General features: G+C 37.7%; 1 protein-coding gene across 4 annotated transcripts in view; it reads right to left on the minus strand.

Moving 5' to 3' along the window:
• The window catches only part of KIF2A (kinesin family member 2A), a 77,003-nt gene that overhangs the window by 38,019 nt on the left and 11,824 nt on the right, over nucleotides 1–27,160 (minus strand). For all 4 annotated transcript variants that reach the window (XM_037022302.2, XM_073235832.1, XM_037022301.2 and 1 more), the window contains exons 2-3: nucleotides 2,081–2,175; nucleotides 1,575–1,694 (exon numbers count right to left, since the gene is read on the minus strand). In XM_037022302.2, coding sequence (XP_036878197.1) covers nucleotides 1,575–1,694; nucleotides 2,081–2,175 — 215 coding nt within the window. The remainder of the gene's footprint in view (nucleotides 1–1,574; nucleotides 1,695–2,080; nucleotides 2,176–27,160) is intronic.

The raw sequence follows: 27,160 nt of genomic DNA on the forward strand, positions 1-27,160 counted from the left end.
CATTTTAATTATTATGTGTCTTGGTGTTGTCCTCCTTGGTCCCTTCTGTTGGGAGTTTGTGTACTTCCATGGTCTGATCGATTATTTTCTCCCCCAGTTTGGGGAAGTTTTCAGCAATTATTGTTCAAATATACTCTCCATCCCTTTTTTTCTCTTTTCTTCTTCTGTTACCCCTATAATGCGAATATTGTTCCGTTTGGATTGGTCACACAATTCTGTTAGGGGAGACTGGGTTAGTCTGGTCTGTGTCAAATTCTTCCGCTTTTTCATGGCGATAAGAGGTAGTTGTGGGGAGCTGGCTCATGTGTTGGCTGGGAGAACGTTCCTTCTTGTTAGTTGTGGCCTTCCTTTCCTGGGAGAACAGCAACCCCTAGCAGCTTGTGCTGGGCAGCTGTATGCAGACGGGGTTTTTAATTCTTGCCCGGCGGCTGTGAAAGAAGCTCTGCCCTGCTGCCTCAGGCTGCCTCCACCATAGTGGAGCAGCATCGGTGGGGAAATGGGCGGGAGGCTGTTGATCTCCGTGAGGGGCCTCCAAGCTGCGCTGCCGCTCAGGGGCTTACGGCACCTGAAGTTCCCCAGGTCCCAGCTGCTGGGCTAAGTGTCCCAGACGTTTCCGTCCAGCTGTGGGGTCCTTGTCCCTTTAAGTCTTTCAAAAAGCACTCGCTTTTCTTTGTCCCAGGGGTGCCAGCTGCGGGGACCCACTCGCAGGTTTTACTGCCCCATTTCCCTAGGATCCAGCTCCCCATGCACTGTGTGTCCGTGTTCTGGTGCGGATGGCTAGGGCTGGGTGTTTAGCAGTCCTGGGGTCCTTCTCCCTCCCCACTCTGACTCCTCTCCTCCCGCCGGAAGCTGGGGTGAGAGGAACTCAGGTCTTGTTGGGCTGGGGCTTGTATCTTACCCTCTTCACGAGGCGCTGGGTTCTTGCAGGTATAGATGTAGCCTGGCTGTTGTCCTGTATATTCTGGTCTCTCTTTTAGGGATAGTTGTATTTGTTGAATTTTCAAAAGTATATATGGTTTTGGAGATTTCCATTGCTCTACTCATGCCACCATCTTGGCTCCGCCCCCCATAGCATAGTTTTAATTAAAGTTTATCTTCACATATAATATAGAAGTAGTTAAACTACAGCATCTTCCTTTAAGGAATATTAAGTAAAATTATTTTCTCAAAAGACTATTGGAGTGGGAATTTATTATGAATAATAAAGTCATTCCTTATCAAAACCTTACATATTCACTCAATAGATGCTGACAAGAAGCAAATGGTTTTGACCCATGTGTCCTGAGAAATTATTACTCTTAGGGAGAAAATCCTAATCAGGGAAAGAAATTCTAGGATCTTATCTAATGCTTGTCATTACTGTGAATTAGACACCCTCACTCCTTTCAGGTATGTGTGTATATACACACATGTGGATGGTGGAAAGAATTAAGTTTTTTTTTTTTAAAGCAAACTAATACTTAAAATGTGCTCTTCACATCCTGCCAATTTCAAACCAGAACGTATCACACACACACACATACACACACGCACGCACGCACGCACGCACCCCTGCTCTGAATTTTTATACTAACCTTTACAATTTTGTTTACTTTGGCTGAGGATGTTGGAGGTGGAGGTGTTTCTGGACTGGGTTCAATTTCTTCATCAGGTACAAGGTCAGGGTTAAGTGAAAAGATGCTCTCCAGGTCAATCTGTTTTAAGAACCACATATATTTTGAGAATGTATTTTAACAATTAAGTTTTTATTTTTCAAATAAATTTCCACAGAGAATAAATGTTAAATGATTTCAGTCTAAGTGAATGGAGGTGACTTGAAAACCAGATTATTTAACATTATATAACCCACATATATTTAAAGAATCTCTTAGGATTAGTATTTTGTGGTCTTGATTACATGTTCAGTTGTAAGACAAGCAGGAGCAATCTACCTTTCTTTGAGCAAAAGCTTTTTAATCCTTTCAAAGTTTTTCAAGGAATACATGCACTACGTAAAAACTACATACTTTTCTGTTTTATTTTATATTCAGAATCTTCACTGCAGGACTAGAAATAAAATTTAACCCAGTGATGACTGTACCTCTTTGCCTTTTGTATCTCCATTTTCTATCCACTCAACAGTTACACTTTCATTGTCTTCATTTAAAGATGTTACCATTGCTTGATGTATTCGCCCTAAACAGGAATAAAATATACATTTTTAAAATGCCACGAATTATAGTATTCCTAAACACTGTCCAATAAAATTCTACATTTTACAAACCTTTCAAAGACTATATTAGTTGCCTTACACAGGATTTCCACAGAGTCTCAGGATTAGGGAATGAACTTTGTCCATGGGACTATAAACCAACTGCTACTTGTCAAGACAAGGAACTCAAGAAATTGAATTAGACTGAAAGTTTATTTTCAGCATACATGGTAAAACATGGCAAGGAACACCTGAAATTTTATGCTGTGAAACAATTCTAATCATTTGAAACTTTCCTTACTATAAGCCAACAACTCTGCAGAACACAGAAAATTCATAAAGCAATTTTTAATGCTTTACTGACGTGAAATACTTTTTACTTAAAAGTCACTATCATATATTGTACAAATTGGTATTTTAAAATTATTGAGGAGGAGCCAAGATGGCAGCATAAGTAGGACAATGGAAATCTCCTCCCCAAAAAATATATTTTTGAAAATACAACAAATACAACTATTCCTAAAAGAGAGACCAGAAGATACAGAACAACAGCCAGGCTACAGCTACATCTGCGACAACCCAGTGCCTCACAAAGGGGGTAAGATACAAGCCAGGGCCCGATGGGACCCGAGTGACACCCCAACCCCAGCTCCTGGCGGGAGGAGAGGAGTCGGAGTGGGGAGGGAGAGGGAGCCCAGAACTGCTAAATACCCAGCCCTAGTCCTCCGCACTGGGAGCGAAGACATACAGTGTGCGGTGTGCTGGATACTAGGGAAACAGAACAGTAAAACCTGTGAGCGGGTTCCCACAGCCGCACCCCTGGGACAAAAGAAAAGCAAGTGCTTTTTGAAAGTCTTAAAGGGACAGGAGCCTCACAGCTGGATGGAAGCGTCCTGGCACACTCAGCCCAGCAGCTGGGAATCGGGGAACTCTGGGCACCCTAACCCCTGGGCAGCAGCGCAGCTCTGAGGCCCCTCACAGTGATAAACAGCCTCCCACCCATTCAACCTCTGGCGTGGCCCCGCCATAGCAGAGCAGGAGCCTGAAAGCAGCCACGTCCACAGCAACCAGGCAGAGCTTACTCCACAGCGGCCTGGGCAAGAATCAGAGACACCATCCGTGTGCAGCTGCCCAGCATAAGCTGCTAGGGGTCGCCATTTTCACAGGAAAGGAAGGCCAGGGGCAAGTGGAAAGGGACTTGGTTCTCCCAGCTGACACAAGCACCAACTGCACACGACTACCTCTATCACCATGAAAAGGCAGAAGAATTTGATCCAGACCAGAATAACCCAGACATCCTCTACTAAGAGGGAACCTGGGGAGATAGATTTAACCAATTTAACTGAAAAAGAATTCAAAATACAGGTCATAACCATGCTGATGGACTTGCAGAGAAGTATGCAAGAGCTAAGGAGGGAGAATACAGAAATAAAACAATCTCTGGAAGCATAATGGATGAGATGCAGGAGGCCATTAATGGAATAGAAATCAGAGAACAGGAACACACAGAAGCTGACACAGAGAGAGATAAAAGGATCTCCAGGAATGAAAGAATATTAAGAGAACTGTGTGACCAATCGAAATGCAACAATATCCGCATTATAGAGGTACCAGAAGAAGAGAAAGAAAAAGGGATAGAAAGTATCTTTGAAGAAATAATTTCTGTAAACTTCTCCAAACTGGGGGAGGAAATAATCGTTCAGACCACGGAAGCACACAGAACTCCCAACAGAAGGGACCCAAGGAGGACAACACCAAGACACTTAATAATTAAAATGGCAAAGATCAAAGATAAGGACAGAGTATTAAAGGCAGTCAGGGAGAGAAAAAAGGTCACCTACAAAGGAAAACCCATCAGGCTATCATCAGACTTCTCAACAGACACCTTACAGGCCACAAGAGAATGGCATGCTATATTTAATAAAATGAAACAGAAGGGCCTTGAACCAAGGATACTGTATCCAGCATGATTATCATTTACATACGAAGGAGGGATTAAACAATTTCCAGACAAGCAAAAGTTGAGGGAATTTGCCTCCCACAAACCAGCTCTACAGGGTATTTTAGAGGGACAGCTCTAGATGGAAGCACTCGTAAGGCTAAATAGATGTCACCAGAGAAAATAAAATCACAGCAAAGAAAGCGGAACAATCAAATCACAGCAAAGAAAGTGAAATAATCAAATACTAACTAAACGCAAAAAATAAAATCAACTACTCACAAAAGCAGTCAAAGGAAACACAAAAGAGCACAAAATAAAACACCTAACATACAACAAATGGAGGAGGAGGAATAAGAAGGAAGAGAAATAAAGAATTATCAGACTGTGTTTATAATAGCTGAATAAGTGAGTTAAGTTAGACAGTAAGATAGTAAAGAAGCTAACCTTGAACCTTTGGTAACCACGAACCTAAAGCCTGCAATGTCAATAAGTACATACCTTTCAATAATCACCCTAAATGTAAATGGACTGAATGCACCAATCAAAAGACACAGAGTAATAGCATGGATAAAGAAGCAAGACCCATCTATATGCTGCTTAAAAAAGACTCACCTCAAACCCAAAGACACACACAGACTAAAAGTCAAGGGATGGAAAAAGATATTTCATGCAAACAACAAGGAAAAAAAAGCAGGTGTTGCAATACTAGTATCAGACAAAACAGACTTCAAAACAAAGTCACAAGAGATAAAGAACGACATTATATAATGATAAAGGGGTCAATCCAACAAGAGGATATAACCATTATAAATATATATGCACCCAATACAGAAGCACCAACATATATGAAACAAATACTAACAGAATTAAAGGAGGAAATAGAATTCAATGCATTTATTTTAGGAGACTCCAACACACCACTCTCCAAAGGACAGATCAACCACACAGAAAATAAGTAAGGATGCAGAGGCACTTAACAATATACTAGAACAGATGGACCTAATAGACATCTATAGAACTCTACACCCAAAAGCAACAGGATACATATTCTTCTCAAGTGCACATGGAACATTCTCCAAAATAGACCACACACTGCCACAAAAAGAGCCTCATTAAACTCAAAAAGACTGAAATTCTACCAACAAACTTCTCAGACCACAAAGGTATAAAACTAGAAATAAATTGTACAAAGAAAGCAAAAAGGCTCACAAACACATGGAAGCTTAACAACATGCTCCTAAATAATCAATGGATCAATGAAAAAATCAAAATAGAGATCAAGCAATATAAGGAAACAAGTGACAACAACAACACAAAGCACCAACTTCTGTGGGATGCAACAAAAGCAGTTTTAAGAGGAAAGTATATAGCAATCCAGGCATATTTAAAGAAGGAAGAACAATCGCATAAGAACAGTCTGAAGACACAATTATCGAAATTGGAAAAAGAATAAAATGAGGCCTAAAGTCAGCAGAAGGAGAGACGTAATAAAGTTCAGAGAAGAAATAAATAAAATTGAGAATAATAAAACAATAGAAAAAAATCAGTGAAACCAAGAGCTGGTTCTTTGAGAAAATGAACAAAATAGATAAGACCCTAGCCAGACTTGTAAAAAGAAAAAGAGAATCTATACACATCAACAGAATCAGAAATGAGAAAGGAAAAATCACAACGGATCCCACAGAAATACAAAGAATTACTAGAGAATACTACAAAAAACTATATGCTAACAAGCTGGAAAACCTAGAAGAAATGGACAACTTCCTAGAAAAATAGAACCTTCCAAGACTGACCAAGCAAGAAACAGAAAATCTAAACAAACCAATTACCAGAAACGAAATTGAAGCGGTAATCAAAAAACTACCCAGGAACAAAACCCCGGGCCAGATGTATTTACCGCGGAGTTTTATCAGACATACAGAGAAGACATAATACCCATTCTCCTTAAAGTTTTCCAAAAAATAGAAGAGGAGGGAATACTTCCACACTCATTCTATGAAACCAGCATCACTCTAATACCAAAACCAGGCAAAGACCCCACCAAAAAAGAAAATTACACACCAATATCCCTGATGAACATAGATGCAAAAATACTCAGCAAAATAATATTAGCAAACCAAATTCAAAAATATGTCAAGAGGATCATACACCATGATCAAGTGGGATTCATCTCAGGGATGCAAGGATGGTACATTTGAAAATCTATCAACATCATCCAACACATAAACAAAATGGACAAAAATCACATGATCATCTCCATAGATGCTGAAAAAGCATTCAACAAAATTCAATATCCATTCATGATAAAAACTCTCAGCAAAATGGGTACAGACGGCATGTACCTCAACATAATAAAGATCATATATGAAAAACCCACAGCCAACATCATACTGAACAGCGAGAAGCTGACAGCATTTCCTCTACGATTGGGAACAAGAGAGGGATGCCCACTCTCCCCACTTTTATTCCATATAGTACTGGAGGTTCTAGCCACGGCAATTAGACAAAACAAAGAAATACAAGGAATTCATCAACATACACATTAACATAAAGGACAAAAATCACGTCATCTACATAGATGCTAAAAAGGCATCTGACAATATTCAACATCCATTCATGATAAAAACTCTTAAATAAATAGGTATAGAGGGCAAGTGCCTTACCATAACAAAGGTCATAAATGACAAACCCACAGACAATATCATACTTAACAGCAAAAAGCAGGAAGCTTTTTCTCTAAGATCAGGAAAAAGACAAGGATGCCCACTCTCCCCACTCTTAATTCAACACAGTACTGCAGGTCCTAGCCCTGGCTATCAGACAACACAAAGACATAAAAGGTATTCAGATTGGTAAGGAAGAAGTTAAACTGTCACTATTTGCAGATGACATGATATTGTACATAAAACACCCTAAAGACTTCACTCCAAAACTACTAGAACTAATAGCTGAACTCAGCAAAGTTGCAGGATAAAAAATACACAGAAATCTGTTGCATTCCTATATACTAACAATGAACTAGCAGAAAGAGAAACCAAGAAAACAATTCCATTTACAATCGCAATCAAACAGAATACCTAAGAATAAACCTAACCAAGGAAGTAAAAGACCTGTACTCTGAAAACTGTAAGACACTCATGAGAGAAATTAAAGAAGACACAAACAACTGTAAATCTATCCCATGCTCAGGGATAGAAAGAATTAATATTACTAAAATGACCATTCTGCCCAAAGCAACTTATTGATTCAATACAATCTCTATTAAAAATACCAACATCATTTTTCAGTGAACTAGAAGAAACAGTTCTAAAATTTATATGGAACCACTAAACAGCTGAACAGCCAAAGCTGCCATGAGAAAGAAGAAAAAAGCTGGGGGTATTATGCTCCCTGACTTTAAGTTACACTACAAAGCCACAGTAATCAAAAAGTATGGTACTGGCCCAAGAACAGAACAATAGATCAATGGGACAGAATAGAGAGCCCAGGTATAAACCCATGCATATATTGTCAAAAAATACATGATAAAGGAGCCATATATATTACGAATATACTATATATTATAGTATATATAATATAAAATATATAGTATTAATATACTATTTGGAAAAGACAGCCTCTTCAATAACTGGCGGTGGGAAAACTGAACAGCTACATGCAAGATAATGAAACTAGATTACCATCTAAGTCCATACACAAAAGCAAACTCTAAATGGATCAAAGATCTGAATGTAAAACATGAAACTCTAAGAATGTAAACCATGAACTCTTGAAGAAAATATAGGTAAAAATCTCTTGAATGTAAGTATGAGCATTTTTTCCTGGACACATCTCATTGGGTAAGGGAAACAATAAAAAATGAACAAGTGGGACTACATCAAACTAAAAGTTTCTGTAAGCAAAGGACACCATCAGCAGAATAAAAAGGTATATTACAGTATGGGAGAATATATTCATAAATGAATCATCTGATAGGGGGTTAACATCCAAAATATACAAAGAACTCATATGCCTCAACACCAAAAGAAAAAATACACCCTGATTAGAAAATGATTTTTTAAAGACATTTTTCCAATGTTTTCATGGTCAACAGGCTCATGAAAAGATGCTCCACATCACTAATCATCAGGGAAATACAAATAAAAGCCACAATGAGGCATCACCTCACACTGGTTAAAATGGCCACTATTCAAAAAACAAGAAATAACAAGGGTTGGAGAGGATCTGGAGAATCACGTACCCTCCCACACTGTTGGTGGCAATGTAAACTGGTACAGCCACTGTGGAAAGCAGTAAGGAGGTTCCTCAAGAAGCTAAAAACAGAAATACCAAATGGCCCCCCAGTAATTCCACTCCTAGGAATTTACCCAAAGAAAACATACTCCCTGATTCAAAAATATTGTGCATCCCTCTGTTTATAGCCACATTATTTCCAATAGGCAAGATATGAAAGCAACCTAAGTGTCCACCAACAGAAGAATGGATAAAGAACCTGTGGTAAATGTACAGAATGTGGTATTATTCAGCCATAAAAAGAAAATTCTGCCATTAGCAACAAAATGGACCAATGTAGAAGGTATTTTGCTAAGTGAAATAAACTGGGTGAAGACATACAAATACCATATGATTTCAATTATTTGTGGGACATAAAAACAAAGCAAAACAGAATGAACAAAACAGCAGTAGACTAAAAGACACTGAAAAGTGCTGGTGGTTACCATGAGGTAGGAGTTGATGTGGATGGGTGGGGAGGGTGAGGGGGCTAAAGGGGCACAAAAATTCTCAAGCATAATATAAGTTGGCCACTGGGATGGTAGTACAGCATGGAGAATATGTGAATGATTCTGTAACATTTTTCTATGCTGACAGGTAGCAACCACACTAGTGGGGGTAAGGATTTATTAATATGGGTAACTTAAACCACAGTGTTGTATCTTTGAGATCAACAGAAGATTGTGTATCAACAATACTTCAATAAAAATAATAGGATTACTGTAGTTTCCTATTCTTGACTGTTTCAATTGTATTTTTCTAGAATTATGGTTTTTTGGGTATAAAGTTGTTCATAAGTATATGAATGCCTGTGGTATCTGTAACAAGTCACTTTTTCATTCCTAAGTTTCCAACTCATTTTTCCTTGATAAATCTCACATGAGATTTGTCAATTTTGCCTTTTCCAAGAACATCACTTGGTTTTGTTGAGCCCTTTTATTATGTTATTAAATACTTAATTACTGCTTTTATTATTTTTATTCCTTTCCTTCAACTTATTTTGTGAATACTCTGCTGGGTTATTTTTTTTCTTAAATTCTTAAGATGGATGTTTAGTTTATTTATCTTTATCCTTTTCTTTTTCCAGATAAGAAATTAAAGTTATACAGTTCTCTACAAGACTGCTTTGGCAGAACCTTACAAATTTTCATATGCAGTGTTTTTGTTACTCAAATTATTTTCTGGTTTTCTTTATTGATTCTTTGACTCATAATAATCTAGAGGTGTTTTTCAAATTCCAAACACACATGGGAGTTTTCTAGGTATCCTGTTAATAACTTTCTAAAGGTGAGATGCCTGACCAATCAGGAACATATAAAGCCACAAACGACTGGTATGACTTCCCCCACTGCACAATGGCTGAGTACCACCCAAGTAATTACCTTAATTGCATGGAACTACTTCTCTTGGAGGAAAATTTCCTTTTATAGGAAAATTTAAACCTAGCTCCAGAGAACAAATCAGCAGTAATTCTTTATTAGTATATTTAAAGACAAAGGTCTTTGTCTTCAAATAATGAACCTGACTCTCATTCTTTCGTTTAGGTTCCTCTCATCCTACAGGAGTCAAAACTTTTTACCATCCTTGCCTGCTCAGCCCAACCCATCCCTTAGTATTTCTGCTCCATGGTGGTATCTTCTTGAGCTTAACTGAGCCTTTTTAGTTTTCTGTTAGGTTTACAGAGTAGGATGACAATCCATGAATTGTGACCAGAAATCTAATCCATTTTAAGTCGTTTGTCATATTCATAGAAAATGAGAGCCAGACTTGAAAACTCTTAAGTTCAAGTTATTATATAAAACCAACCCTCAACTATTAGTTTCAAAATTCTAGAGAAGTATTTAAAAGTTTTCAGCTTTATTTCAACTTACTTGTAAAGATAAAGTAGTGTAAAAAATGTCCTCTCTTGAGAGTGAAAAAAGTACTTGCAAAGACTTTGGGAAGTATAGGCAAATCCTGCCAAATGTCTCCCACTATCACTTTCCCCGGCAGAACACCTCTTGATTTTTAATCCCAAACTTCCTAAAATGTACTTATTTCTCAATCAAGATATTCTGATCAATGTTTGTATGAGAGGATTTGTATTTGTGTAAGTCAAACTCAATCTGCATTTTAAACAAGACTATCCAATCCAAGGTAAGTTCTGCATCACATTCCAAATATAATTGACAGAATCATAAAAAAAAAAGCAGGCCAAGTGTAACATAATGAGTTATAAGTAACACGTATTTGGGCATTCAGATGACGAAAAATGTATTTCTCAGGTTTATATGGTCTTCATCCAGTTATGAAAACACTTCAGAGCCTTGCGTAAAATGGGTGTCTTATCATGTTAATGAGAGACTTTTGGACAAGGGCTGGAGGTGAATCCACCAATGGCCAATGATTTAGTCAATCATCTATGCAATGAAGCCGTCACCAAAAATCCAGAGCATCTCTCTATCTCTCTACCCTGCATCCTGCTTCTCTGTCAGAGACAGCTTCCATGTGCCAGCAAGCCAGCCCCCAAGCTCCACAAGGATAGAAGCTTTTTTGGGGAACTTGCCTTAAGTATCTCTTCATCTAGCTGTGAACTTGCATCCTTTATTAAACTGTTAAACATAAATGTTTTCCATAGTTCTGTGAGCAGCTCTAGCAAATTAATCAAACCTAAGGGGTAAGTCTCTGGAACCTCCGGTCTGTAGCTGGTTTATTGGAAGTACAGGTCTTGTAACTGGCATCTGGAGTCAGGGCATGAGGAGTAGTCTTATAGAACAGTATGGAGACATTAACCTGGAGAATCTGATGCTTTTGATGGGCAGACCGTGCCAGAATTTAGTTGAGTTCTTGGACACCCTGCTGGTGTTCATGAATTGCTTGGTGGTGTGTGGGGGAATACCTCCTTCCCCACCCCACACCTTGGAACTGGGTCTGGAAACCTGAAAGGAGGTGTCAGAGCAGAGATTTGCTAGAATAGCTCAGACTCATGGAAATAGGTGGTTCTGAAGAGAAAGAATGAAAAGGGCAGGGGATGAGGAACCTTTGATACCTGGGTGGCTCCCTGATCACCCATGGTATGAAACAGCAGTTGCATTACAATCAGTTACTAAAGGCAAAAGTTACTAATGAAATTAAAAAATGGCAGCAGACCCAACTCCTAAGGAGTTGGCATACTGGATATATAAGAAAATGCAAACTAATAAGCAGCAGGCTAAATATACCCTTCACTGGTTATTGTTACCTGCAATAGCAAAAATGAACATAAAAGAATGTGCTGGGTCAGGCTCTTGATGTTGAACCAAGCTTGGATTTCAGTCAATCTGAGCTTTGGTCATTGGTCTCAAAGCTTCCTAGAAAGGGAAAAATTATGCTGGAGCAACAGGAAATACTTCTAAGGTCACCAATTAGATAGTTAATGTAGAGGGAGGGCAAAAACCAGGAAATGACTAAAACTAGGGGATGTAGTGTGAGGGAAGTGGCTCATTTTGTGCATCAGTAATATGACCTTCCTGAAGAACCTTTACTAAAGTGGACTGTAGGTAACCAATTTGGGGGCTGTGTCTTTGGGTTTTGAATGTTTCAGAGTGGAGGAGCATGTTTGGGCTGATGCAGGAACCATAGCTCACTACTGAACAATCACAGATAGAAAAGCATGTTTGGACCGATGCAAGACCCACACTAAACAATCCTATGATTGAGACACACAGGAGATTACGTCTGAGGGAACAGCCAGCTTGGTAAACTGGATAAAACCACTGTGAGGTCTGTTTATCCAGAGAAGGGGGCCTGTCCAACTCCCCCTATAAATCCCAAATGAACACCCCAGATGAAGCAGTTGATGTATTTCACATACAAGCCACGTGGGATTGGCTTTATAACAACCAAGATATTCACACACTGAATATCCTTAAATAGGTTATGGTGAATGCTGTGATTAAGGGGGCCCTGTTATGTAGGCACCCCATGTAACTTTACTGCTACAAAATCCAACAAGCTGAGAAGCCTTAACAGATTTACTATTTCAGCTTCCCTATGGGTCTGATACCAAGAACATTAAAGTAATTAAGAAAACTGAGAGAGACAAAGGGGAGAGTTCAGGGACTCAACCCAGCCGAGGTTATTGAAAAATAGGATGAATGAAGTGGACAACTGTTGGGTTGAAACAAAGATGTTAATGCAGCACTATAAGAGATTGGTTGGGCCAATTGGACCTGCTGTTGCAGCACCTCCTCCTTCCCATCTCCCGGCCTCCCACTCCATACAGATGCCAAACAAGTCTGCTCTATTTTACCTCAGTTTGGAGAACTTAAAAAGCCTGAAGGCCAAGATTACAATGAGAAATCTGACTAACAATCCCTGGGGCAATAGTACGTCAGGTTAACCACTTTAAAGACTGACAGAAGGGCCAGGGTCTTCTGGCCACACTCCCAGCTGGGGGCCTGGAAATATTTGCACATGTGTGGGTAATATGGCCAAGGGCAGAAGAAACTTTTCTGGGACTCCTTGATACAGAGCCCAATGCACTGTGATTCCAAAACCTGTTGCTGAAAACTTAGTGGGGTATAAAGTTAGGGTGGGACATTATGCAGATACAACAGTTGACTGGATTAAGGTGAAAATCTGGATGAAAATTTGTTTTTTTCAGCAGATTTTCTGTAAGGTGGTTTCATCTCCTTTACATGAGTATTTTATTGGGATGGATATTATGTCTGACTGGAGATTGCTTCCCCTACTTAATACAGTAAAACAGAAGGCCTGTAAGCCTGCTCTCAGGCCAGTTTTAATTGGACATGCTAAGTGGGAACCACTAGAACTGCCCAAGCCCACACAGGTGGTTAACCTGATGCAATACAGAATACCTGGTGAACAAAAAGAGACAACCACTTTAATTAATAATATGTTGGAAGCTGGAGTGCTGGCGCCAATGAATTCACTGCTCAACAGCCCTATACAGCCTGTGAAAAAGAGACTGCTTCAATGACTAAGTGCCCTAATCTAGAAATTCAAGATACCCATAATGTCTTGGCTGATGTCAGAGAATCACTCTAAGAAGGAAGGCAGTGACCAGAAGAGTTACATAATAAAATGAAAGTGGTTCGTATGGGAACATATTCCAGGGGAATGCAAGGATGCCCCTCCACCAATCCATAAGCCCGTAGCCTCTTTTCCTTTAGGACCAACATTGGAGCCACCCAATAAGCTGCCAGAACCAACTGCTATATGGACGGTGTCCTAGAACAGCTCTCAGATATACTACAAAGACCTGTTTGGTTCACAGATGGCAGCTCCAAGATGAGTGGATGGTATCCTGTTCGGATAACTGCTGCATTGAGACCAGCAGATGGCAAGATTCTGGTTGAAAGAGGTAAGAACAAATCAGTTCAGTAGGCTGAATTACATGCTGTTTTCCTGGCAGTGATGAAGAACTGAACAGTGATAAAAGCCCCTATGTCTGGATTTTTACTGACTCCTGGGCTATAGCTAATGACCTGGCCATAAGGTCAGGTAGATGGACAATGGAAAACTGGACTATTAAAGGGATGCCCATGCGAGGCATGGCCCTATAGAAATCACTTGGAATTTAAGGGGTATATTAAAGTAAGACATTTCAATGCCCATCCAAAGAACCCTCTTCCAGGACTGGAAAAGTGACTGAAACCACCAAGAGGACCTGTTGGTGCTCTCCCTTGAGGTGGCCACCTGGGTCCATGAAATGAGTGGATATGGTGGGGCTGCAGCAATGCAGAGATGAAGTGAATCTAGATATATTCCTCTTGCACACTATGAGGCAGAGAATGCCAACAAAAACTGTTCTGTCAATGAGCGAGACAAAGACAGCAGCTGGCTATGGGGAAAATTCCCAGATGGAAGGTCCTGCACATAGGTGGCAAGTGGATTACCCTGGACCAATGCCAGTAGGCCCTGGGAGCTATAAACGGGTCCTTACCAGAACAGACACTACTCTGGACTGGGCTTTGCATACCTGGTGGTAGATGCAAATGCTCAAAATGCCACTGAAGGATTGAAACAGAAGATACTGTACCAACTTGGACCAAGTAACATCTTTTTATTTAATTTAATAGTGACTTGATAATTGTATCCATTACTAGACACTTGTTACAATAGGTATAGATACCCCGTTATATATTTTTAGCACAATAAAGTTGATATACAATATTACCAAGTCACATCTCTTCAAAGGGACGCACTTTAAAACCTGTAATGTCCAAAAGTGGGCCAAGAGACATGACATCAGATGGATGTACAATGCTGTGTATCATCTTCAGAGCATGGTTTAATAGAAAATTGGAATGGGCGGTGGAAACATTTGCTATTTAAAATGGGGAGATAAAGGCATGAGGGGCGGGCTTACAGCCTTCAAGAATGTGTGCTCACTCTCAACATGAGTGGGGCTGAGGGAGGATCCCCACTGGATAGACTCCTTGGCTTTTCTGGGGGATTTGCAGAAGAGTGTGGGGGAGGATGCTACTGAGGCTACATACTTCTTCCCCCACATTACCACAACTCTGTTTTCCTACCTGATGCAGTGGTTTCAGGACCAGGGCTACAAGTGCAGGTGCCAGAAGGAGGGAAGATTACTAAGCAAGAAATTGTAACCATATCCTAAGTCTTAATGTCAGAATTCCTAAGGGCCTGATGGGGTGGACAATGCTTTCACCCCATCTGACAAAAGATGGGGTTAACAGTGAATCCAACTATGCTGCCTAGTGGTTGGGACAGTCCTCTAGTTCTCCACCTTTGTAACCCTACCATCTAGGAGTAGGAATGGACTGCGGAGGCAGGGCAATTGCTGCCAGCAATCTGGACCATCACAGTGGCCAAACCTAATACTCTTTCCACAGGTGGAAAAGTCTGGGTAAAGATAAATAACAAATGAAGAGAAAGAGAAATTACAGTTGAGGGTAAAGGGATGAATAAGTGGGTTATGCAACAATGGAAATCCCACATTTTATTCATTTTGAGAGAGGCTCAGGGCAAGAGAATAATAGTACCTCTTAGCAAAAGCAGATGCTCAGAAGCATGAAAGCTGTATGTTTGCTAAAACCATCTCTGCTTTTGGAACCTGAAAAGGTCGAATGGTAACCTGCAAACCTGAGTGGCATCACTCTGGGAGACACACTGTAAGATTTGTTGATGAACTGGACCAATATAAAAACGTTGGAAATTGTCTCTTGAAATCTGTCCCACTACACACTGGCTTCTCCAAATGTCAGGCCTACTTGCATTGGTACTATTATTATATCTTTTGTATAAGTGCTATATCAAATAAAAGTGCTCTGACAGGTATGATCGTTTTGCTAAAAGGAATCCAAGCTTGACAACCAGGGTGTGGACTGCAATATAATGAGTTGTAAGAAATATATATTTGGTCATTCAGATACTGGAATCAGGTCCAGGAACCTAAAGAAGTTAGTGTGGAATTCACCAAATATCAAAGTAGGCACAAGATGATGCTTGCATCATCCTGTGAGCCATTTTCTGACATGTGTGTTTATCCTGAATGTATTTCCACAGCCTCTCATATTTATTTAGTCCTTTTTTTGCCTAGTGTTGAAATACTCCCAAAATAGTTAAGAAAATGTTGAATGAAAATACTGGGTGTGGATAAAGCGAAGGTTCCTGTGCCCAGGATTCTCAAATGGCCCTGGTTGGCTGGCTCACTTACATGTATGTGGGCAATACACGTTATTGACTCTTTATAAAGAGTCCTGCCCAGTGCTCTGGGTGACATGGTGGCACGGTTGGAAGGCTACCGGAGAACAGATCAGAGGCTGGAGTGGTGGCATCATCAATGACAGAGACTGAGATGGCTCTAGGGGTAGAGAGGCCCAGAGGCAGAGACCGGCTTGCTGTATGAAGACTGCTCTAAGTGGACGGGATTCTAGTGACTGACCTGCCACAATGGAAATAAAGTTGGGTAAAACCCTTTCACCCCAAGAACATTCTACTGTCATTTCTTTGGTCACACTGAATCCATAGTGAACTCATCTGAGGCTGAAACCCATTGTTAAGACACTGGGGATAGGCACAAAGCAAATATAATGGAATATTTTATTGTACATAAAACTGTTTTGTTACCCTTATTTATTGTTAAACATGATAGTTTTCTACATATATATATATGTAATTTATAGTGTCAGTTACATTTCTGAAATTGGTTAAAAGTTTGGATTGATAATTAGCACAGAGATTTTTTTTTCCCAGTTAAAATGTAAGCAAACTGGCCCCTAGTCAGCATTTTCACATAAAAAATCTGATTTTTAGGTCCAGATTACTGACCTTAAGTGGGAGAAAACTGTATATTGTTTAAAAACAGGATCCTCAGAGGTTCCTGTTATTGAGAACAAATAGACTTTTAAATACAATTCGATCATACAAAAACCATAATTTTAAGGAAAAAAAACCAGTATTTGACCATTTTTAACCTCAAAAATGTCAATTGCATATTGTTCAACCTTAGAGATAAGTAAATTTCACCACAAATTTATTGTCTTACAAATAAAATAATACATAAAGTATTTTGAAATAATAACCTTACTTCAAAGCCATTTTATGGTTAGTTCATTTTAAGATCTTTACATCATTTAACTCTCAACTTTTTGTTACTGTGAAATCAAAGGGGAAATAGTTCAAACTGCAGCTTTTTCATGCCTGTTAGTAGATAAAGACAAATGATTTTTTTAAAAGAATAAAAAAAAGAAACCATACAAATGAATGAACAGAAGAACAAACAACTGAATTCAAGCCACCTTTGCCCCAGTAAACAAAAGTAACAAATACATGAATTCTGTATTTTAGGACTTAAAATCTTTAAAATTAAGATGGTTATTTAAGATTGCTATTAGTGCTATTTCACTTGCCATAAAATCTCATATATTTATTGAGCTGTCAAAAATAAGTTTTACATGTTGACAATTACCTTTTGGTCTCTGAAAACAGGATCCTATCATGTTTTACTAGTTCACAGCTGCATTCACAGCAGCTGTGAAGCTAAGAAATGCCAGCAACCAATTAGGCTGGCATAAACCTTGCCTAGCATATAAAGTATAATTTGGTTGCAAATGCAGAAGACAAGAGCCAAAGCAAAACAGCCAAGAATACTAACAAAATATCATTACAAGTATTTAAAAGTCTCAATACTTTAAATGCTAACAAATATATGTACTTTATTAAAAGGACAGTGTTAGAACATCAGGAAAAATATGAAAAGGCAACAATCCTTTTCAGACCCATGCTGTTTTTAAAAAGGTTGCAGCTGTTTCTGACATATGCAGGATTACAAACTCCGTATTTTTTTCTATTCCTAATTACTCTAAATCAGAGTTGAGGTATATATAAGCACACATATCTTCCCCAAAAGTAAACATTATTTTTATCAGTTCCTCTTGAGCTGTTTCTATGAGTTTTCTTTTCATACTTTTCTTAAGATCTTAATAACATTTTCAAAATTGAAACATGTAAGAATAACACAAACAAATAATTAGTGAAAATAAAACTTGAAATATACGATTGCTTACAATGGTGATTTTCAAACCCTGTGAAGTTGTTCAAGTTCACTGTTTTTGTTTATAGTCTGATAAATTTTAAAATGACAAAAATTAATGCTTGTGGATAAAATCAAAGTTCCTGTGGCCAGGATTTTCACCTGGCCCTGGTTGGGTAGCTCACTATATACGTGTGGTCAATACGTTGCTATTGACTCTATACAAGAGCTGGGTGACAGGGTGGCACAGCTGCTAGGGTACAGAAGAGTGGAGCAGAGGCTGGAGTGGTGGCAGCACCGAGGACAGAGGCCCAGAGAATGGCTGTGCGGGCAGAGAGGTCCAGAGGCAGAGACTGGCTTGCTGCATGCAGTCTTGCTCTAAGTGAAGGAGACTGTTAGTGACTGACGTGGAAATAAAGTTGGGTATAACCCTTTTACCTCAAGAACGTTCTACTGTCATTTCTTTGGTCACACTGAATCCATAGTGAACTTACCTGGGACTGAAACCCATTGGCAAGACAATGCTTTATAAGTATCATTAGCTAATATAACTATTTAAAAAATGTGAAAAAACTAGTAGTCACTGGTCATTCATCTGTATGTAGCCATATAATGAAAGCTAATACAAAAAACTAGCTAATTTAAATATATAGTTCTTTATTGTTATTTCTTTTCTTTTTTAATGTTAACAGTTTATTGCTTTAGACCTGTTTGGATAACAGAAAAACAAGCAAAAATGAGTTTCCATATCCCTTAACCATAGTGTATTTATTCTTGATAAAACTAGGAGTAACATCCTCAATTTTCAATCAGAATACCACTGCACAATTTGAAAGGGCTTTTACTTTTTAAAAAATGGTGGTAAAATCTTTGCAAGCAAGGACAAAGAGAAAAAGCAAGCATTACCATCCCTTCTCAGAAGAACAAAGAAGTAAATATTAGTATGAATTATAAAAAACATACATTCAGAACAAGTGCTTCGAAAAATAATATTGTTTTGGGGGGGCGTGTATGTAAAATATAAATGGCTTACTCAAAGTAGTTGGTGAATAGATATCTGAAAGAAACACTTTCTTCCAAGTCATTTCCTACCAGATGAGAATACTGATAAATTATCTTAAAACATAATGACCTCAAAATTTTTGCAACTTTGTATCATGTGGCTGATTAAAATCTAAAATAGGTTTCTTGTTTAAATAATTAAATTTTGTACAAAACATTAGTTTCAATAAAATAAATTAACTGCATATTAGGTGTTTTACCAATAGCGCAAGTGTAGAATGCAAATTAAAAAATTTGAGTGCATCCTTCTGAGTCAGAAAAAAACATGTTAGCTTTTGTTGTCCAATGAGGTTTGTTTAAAAAAGTCACATTTCCTTTCTTCAATTTATTAAAAAGACTGAAAGCATGCTCCTTCAGGAACATGAAAATAAACTCTTTACCAAGTTTACAACACCATCTTCTGATACCATAATAGTAAAATGGGAAAAAATTGGGAAAAATGAAGATTGCCAAAACACCACCTTAAAACAGAAAGACTAAATATGACAATCAAAAGACAGTACTAAAAGACTTACTTAGAAAATGAAAAACACTGTTAAGTATACAAAAATATTCATACATTATTTCTTATCTTGCCAGCAGTTTACAATCTTTTATTTATATTCTCTGAAACAGTAATGTTGACAAAAGATCTGGTGATTTTGTTGAATATCATAACAGATCCAGCAGAGGTCCAACTCCCAAACTCTGATACCCAGGTTTTGTTAGGTACCTAAGCAGTGTTTATGAAAAGAATCCTTAATGAGGACTATGTAAGTGTACACCTTCTTCAATAGCTTTGGTGAAACAAGGAGCCATTACAGAAGGACACAAATAATACCTCAGCTGACACTGGTAACAGTGCCGTTGCTGTTTAGAAAATCCTTGGGGAATGTGACTTTGCCAAACATAGAAACCGTTTTGGTTTATCACATTTAAGATGTTAACTGTTTACAACTAAATTAAAAAGTCCTAGCATCTCCCTTCTTAGACTTTAAAGTGGAATTTTTACGCTAGAGAAGAAAAATGGGAATGATATACCTAATAATTTTCAGGAAGAAAATGCAACTTAAAAATGGGTCAACCTTCACTTACATTGCACATAAACTCTAAGTTTTTATAGTCTTACCTCATTTGTTTTGGAAAAGGATGTGAAATGTTAATACTTTTCAAACAATATGGCTTCTCTCTCACTTACTAACTTTACATTTCCCTGTATGGCCCTGGAAGATGACTGGTTAGCCAGAGACGGGTAAGATTCCTCAAGGGAGGAACAACCTAAGACAGGCACAGTCGCAGGGGGGCCATCAGGTGAGAAATTGGGGAACAACAGTGGTGAAGCTTAGAACCTTACCCACCCCTGTGTTGAGAGAAAGCTTCTGCATCCATGGATGTTTTATTGCCCTTGTCTAGCTCGGATTAGCGCATAGTCTACAGGCACACACCTGATCATCTACAATTGCTCTCTTACAGCACTAAACTATGTTTTCTACCTTTATCTTGAATCTACCTACCATTTCAGCAGTTTATTAAAAATAATAATAATAATAATAATAATAATAAAGGGAGAAATGTGGGATCCACAAAGAAATCAAGTATAAAAATCAAACGAATATTCATATTTGACCTGATTGTTTATAGTTCATAATGCATGATCAGAACCTGAGCATTGACCCCCCTATACAGAATTTTATTGTTGTTAACAACCATTTGATCAATAAATATGAGAGATGCCCTCTCAAAAAAAAAAAAAAAAGATTTATCAGACACTAGGGCCTCAGGAGCCATGGCCACTCTCTTCTTTCTTCCATTTTCGTTTAGGACACATTGTTCTAAAAATTGTAATGTTTGAATTCCTTTCTTGATAATCCTTTTTAATATTGTGAAACAAAGCTTTTAATTTGCCAATATTGGATCTCTAAAAGAATGAACAAATATATATCTATATTGATAAAAAAAAAAAGAAATGTTAATACTGCTCAACATCTTTGGGGTGGCAGGCAAATTTCTGATCTTGTTGTTTGTGATGACTGAAACACTGCACACTTAACAATTTGGGTAGAATTATCATTTAGAAGGGCCCATTGTGCAGCTTTTTGGAAAAGTTCCATTCTGAATTTAAACAAGGTTAACAAGAAAAATGTCATAAAGGGGCCATGATCCCATTTAAAAGTATTAAATCATTTCAGTTTCTTGATATTATTCTACACATTTGGGGTTGGGGGAAGGGAGGATAAAAAACTACAAAACCACTAGTAAAGACAACATAAAAACTACATTTCTAAAATCACAATAGGTTATATGATTATGACTCTGGCTGAAACAGTGAAAACGTAAAAAAAAGCACAGAACAGCATTTAAAAAACTTCATGAAAGTTTATTAACTAAAGTTTATTACTTAAGTAAATCTCAACACACTTTAATTAAGCGGCCTTCTTCATAGTTCTTCATATCTATATTCCCGTGGATGTCAGAATATCCAAAACACATCTTTAATCACCTGCTAAAAAATAAAAGACTCGCTATCTAAAATACCAGTTTTACAAGTGGTGGTGTTAAAATAACACGTTGTCGCTGACAGGCCAAAGATTTGAAGAACTGCCTTTCACAGATGCTCTGCTGGATATACTGAGCAACACTATCTAATTGCTCCCTGGTTTAAATTCTTATTTACTAAAAAGGGAATTCAATACAGCTGCACTATTCTGTGAACTTTTCATAGTTACATGTAAATATCATCATCTCTTATCCTTAAATACAACCTAAGAAGAGAGAGACCTTTTGGAATGTTTTCAACAGCAGTAACCCAAGCAATCTAGATGTATACATGTATTTATTAACCAAATTTAAACATAATTCAGAAAACTGCCAAAAACATTATAAAATGTTCAGTCATTCCAACTGATTTTCAGCTACATCCAACTTTCAATAAGGAATTTAAGGCCAGAACTCAGGTGACCAAACTTAGTAAAAATTGCAGACATGCTAATGAGGACACCAAGCAGACTGATAACATCAGAATCTTTCAAAAAACCTCTCACTGCTAAAGAGGCTAAAGCAATCTGAATATTCTACTATGAGATAAATCTTACATTAGCACTTAGAAAAGAAACTATTTCTCCTAGGAATTTGTCATCACAATCTCTGGTCCCCTCTAAGTTGGGAAACCTATGATGACAGAGGCTCTGAACCACGGAAACTTCTACTTTCAATGCCTGGCCCATATGGATAAATGGGTGATCACCCCTTTAAGCCTTTTAGCGCTAGAGTAAAATGTGGAATAGCAAATTCATTGTGGCTAGAACAAAAGGTACACAAAGAAAAGCAGAGCCACAGAAGCTCATCACACAGAAGCTGAAGTCAGATTGAGTTTGGCTTTGTACATACTAAATTTGAGGTATTAGATATCTAGTGGAGGTATCTGTTATGTCCATATACATAGTATGTACTTGACATACAGAGGACGTTCCAGGTTGAAGATAAAAAAAAAAAATGCTTGCCAACTGTCAGCATACCGATCATACATTCTCAACAGGGGTGATAATACCTCCAAGGGGGCAAAACTGGCTCTTTGGAAGGTGATATCTCAGATATTACAATGGTCTGTGGTACTCTAAAGGGCCACAGCACATAAACAAATACATAATATATGTGGTATTAAAATTTTATAGGAGGGTGTGATAAGGAGAAAAAAAAGTCTAAAACATCTATTTGGAGAGAGGCAATAATGAACGAGTTGGAAAACACTGGTAGAGTATTTAAGACAATGAAAGTAAACGTGATCACCAAAAGATGTGAATAAAAGTACTGGTCTTGAACGTACAGAAGTCAGAGAGATAATGAGATACCCACAAAGTAGATCAAGAAGCTGCTTGAGAAAAAAAAAAGGAAAATCAGGAGAGTAGAGCCCTAGAAAGTTAAGGTAAGAAGGTATTTTGAGAAAGAGTCAGTCCTCAACTGTGGCAAATGGTGTTAACAGAGCAAGTAAAATAAGGGCAATGCCTAAATGTGAGAAGTGAGATAAAAAGTTTTTGTTTTTTTAAGATGAGAGAAGTAACAGCGTTCTAATTATACTGATGGAAATGATTCAGTACAAAAGAAAATACTGATTCTGCAGACAAAGAGAACTGATGGAGTGGCAACTTCGGGCAGGTGAAGGCGAACAGGATCTAGTGTAGCAGTGGAGACAATTTGTCTAAAATAGGAACAGAAAGAATTGATCCATGACAAAGTAAGGAAGGCAGAGTTATGGGTTCAGATACTGGTTTTGGGGTAGATTTGATAGACTAATAGTTCTATTCTGATTGTTTGTATTTCTCAGTAGTGAAATAGCAAGCAAGTTCAACTGCTGGAAGTGTAGGTGAGTAAATACCACTTAAGGGCTTTAAGACAAAAGTCAGCTAGGAAAGAGTAAATGGGCTAGAGATAGTATAACTCATTCGAGGAAAGTAGCCATGTATTTAAAACTGATTAATCAGAAAATTTATGATTTTTCCCTCTTCCAGTCAATTTCCGACAGTCAAGAAAGGGCAAGATTTAAAATATATGTAGTAAGGGAGTGATCTGGGCTTTTACCAATCAAAAGAGGGACAAGGGAGTTGAAGGTATCACATAAGGCAGTGTTTTTAAGAAAGCAAGTAAGGACGTAAGGGGCAGTAAGGAACAATAAAAAGCAGAATTACAAATCCGGGTGGGGTCAAAAGATTAGTGGAGTTAGGATACTAGGAGTATGCTGGAAAGGCAGTGGTGACTGAAAAATAGGATGCTTGAAACTGAGGATTACAGAGTTACTACATAGAGATGTCAGGGCAGTGAGCTAAGGCCAAGGGCAAGATCACTGAAAGGCAAAAAGGAAAAGAGACTCAAAGAACTGAGAGGCCAGGGTACTGGAAGGATTATCTATATATCAATGGTGCAATTACCAAGGAGTATGACAGGAAAGTACAATAGTGAGCCAAGGCAAAAATCTTCAAGGAATTAGGAAAGCTAGTAATGTCTGAGGTTTCTATCTTGGAAAACCAGGTATATGGTGCTTCCATTAACCAAGATCAAGAATACAGGAAATGCAGAAATCTGGAGATAAAGGTAATGGATTCCATTTCTGATGACAGTTAAATCTGAAATAATGGCAGGAAATCCATGTGGTAGTATCTAGAAGACAGATCTGGAATTCAAGAGAAAGAACAGGTCTAAAGGGTCATTTAAAAACAGTTTTCATTTAAAAAACTTTCAATTCTATTGTGAAAGATTGCAAACATACACAATATATTTTAAATGTCAAATATTCTTCATTCAGTTTAAGTTTTAACACATGGCCAATCCTACTGCTACTCCTCCCACCACAACTAGATTATTTTGAAGCAAATTCCAGATACATCAATTCATCCATATTTACAAGTATGTATGGAGATACATTTTATGGGTTTTTCACATTTTCCTTAAAAAAAAAAGCCTTCTAATTCATTTGTTTTTCCTCTTTTTACAGATGTTTCACTACAACTGGGAGGGTTTTTAATAAATTGAGCTCCATGCCACTGATCTGTTTGAAAATAATAATAAAGATGTGATCATGAAAGAAGCCAAACAAATCATCTTTACCACAGCTCAAGTTTAAACTCCATTTGCCATTATGTCTGGTTTATGCCTGGTTTTATGCTGTGTCTACTATGGTTTCTCTAAATCCCAGACACATTATACCACATATACACATCCACACACAACGTAATATGTGATCTCGCCCAAACTTTCAATTCTGGTAATAAAGACAGTCAACTAGGAGACTACAATTTCGATATATTTCAAGACCTCCTCCATCCTGTATCAAAGAACTGCAATGTATTTGCTGACAAATGCTAAATTAATTTGCTCTCTCTGTTAACAAATCAATAATGACTGTTAGGATCAAAAAAGTACATGGGTAAATATTTTTGGTTATCTAGGTCATATAAAGAATTATAGAAGAAGATAGAAAAGTAGATCACACCCCAGATTAGGCAAGTTTCTTAGATATAACAACAAAAGACAAGATAAACTGGACATCATCAAAATTAAAATCTTTTGTGCTTCAAAAGATATTAATCAAGAAAGGGATAAGACAACCACAGAATGGGAGACATTGTTCTAAAGGAGATACACAAATTGCTAATAAGCACATTCACACCCATGAGGATGGCTACAATAAAAAGAGACAATAACAAATTTTTGCAAAGATATAAAGAAACCAGAGCCCTTATACATTAATGGTGAGAATATGAAATGGTGTAGGCACACAAACAGTATGACAGCTTCTCAAAAAGTTAAGCAGTTATCATGTGACCCAACAATTCCAATCCTAGGTAAATGCCCAAGAAAATTAAAGACGTATGTTCACACAAAACTTTGAAGTAAAACTGAAGTAAAACAATTTTAATTAAGAAAAAAGGAAGAAACAATCCAAATGTTCATCACTTGATGAATGCATAAGTAAAATGGAATATTATTCAGGCCTAAAGAAGAATAAAGTACTGAAACATGGCACCACACTGATAAGCTTTGAGCATGGATTATTGTAAGTGAAATAAGTTAGATATTAAAGGCCACATTTTGTATGGTTCCACTTATAGGAAATGTCCAGAATACGCAAATCCACAAAGACAGAAATTTGATTCACAGATGTCAAGGGCTGGGGTAAGAAGGGAATGCAGAATGGGTATGGGTTTCTTTTGGGGTGATAAAAATGTCCTGAAATTATTTAGTGTTAATAATGACATCATTTCATGAATATACTTAGAATCACTGAATTGCCCACTTTAAAAGCGTGAATTTTTTCCCTTACATGGAATCTTATTTTTTTCCCTTTACTGAGATATAACTGACATTGTATTTGCTTCAGGTGTATGACATAATGACTCAACATTTGTATACAGTGAAATGATCACAATAAGTCTAGTTAACATTCATCACTACACATAATTTTTCCTTGTGATGAGAATTTTTAAAATTTACTTTCAACTTTTAAACACACCACACAATACTCACTATTGTCACTATGCAGTGTATCTTAGACTTATTTTCTAACTGGAAGTTATTACCTTTTGACCCTTTTCACCCATTTCACCTACCCCTTACCACTCATCCCCTACTTCTGGCAACCATCAGTTTGTTCTCTGAACCTATGAGTTTGGCTGTTTTTTGTTTTAGATTCCACACACGTTGTATATATGTAACATTTAGGAAAATCTACTCATCCATTTATGGACACTGATGTTGTTTGTGTTTTGGTTATTGTAATTACACTGCAGTGTAATTTACAACATAAGGGTGCAGATATCTTTTGAGGTAGGATTTCATTTTCTTCAGATAAATACCCAGAAGTGGAATTGCTGGATCATATTTTAGTTCTATTTTTAATTGTTTAAGGAAACTCTATACTGTTTTCCATAATGGATACACCAAAATACATTCCCACCAACAGTGCATCAAGGTTCCCTTTTCTCCACAGCTGTGCCAACACTTGTTTTATTTTGTCTTTTTGGTAATAACAGCTATTCTAACTGGTGTAAGGTGATATCTAACCATGGCCCAATTTGCATTTCCCTCAATTAGTGATGTTGAATATCTTTTCATGTGCCTGTTGGCCATCTGTATATCTTCTGTGAAAAAATGTCTATTCAGACTTCTGCCCACTTTAAAACCAGACTTTTTTTTTGCTATTGAGTTATTTATATATTTTGAGTATTAACCCCATACACAAAAGTAAACTCAAAATGGATCAAAGACCTGAATGTAAGTTATGAAACCATAAAACTCTTAGAAAAAAACATAGGCAAAAATCTCTTGGACATAAACATGAGCAACTTCTTCATGAACATATCTCCCCGGGCAAGGGAAACAAAAGCAAAAATGAACAAGTGGGACTATATCAAACTAAAAAGCTTCTGTACAGCAAAGGACACCATCAGTAGAACAAAAAGACACCCTACAGTATGGGAGAATATATTCATAAATGACATATTCGATAAGGGGTTGACATCCAAATTATATAAAGAGCTCACGCACCTCAACAAACAAAAAGCAAATAAACCAATTAAAAAATGGGCAGAGAAGCTGAACAGACACTTCTCCAAAGAAGAAATTCAGATGACCTATGGGAACAAGAAAAGATGCTCCATATCCCTAATCATCAGAGAAATGCAAATTAAAACCACAATGAGACATCACCTCACACCAGTAAGGATGGCCAACATCCAAA

Source organism: Manis javanica, chromosome 1 (genome assembly GCF_040802235.1).
Source record: "Manis javanica isolate MJ-LG chromosome 1, MJ_LKY, whole genome shotgun sequence".
NCBI classification, from domain to species: Eukaryota; Metazoa; Chordata; class Mammalia; order Pholidota; family Manidae; genus Manis; species Manis javanica.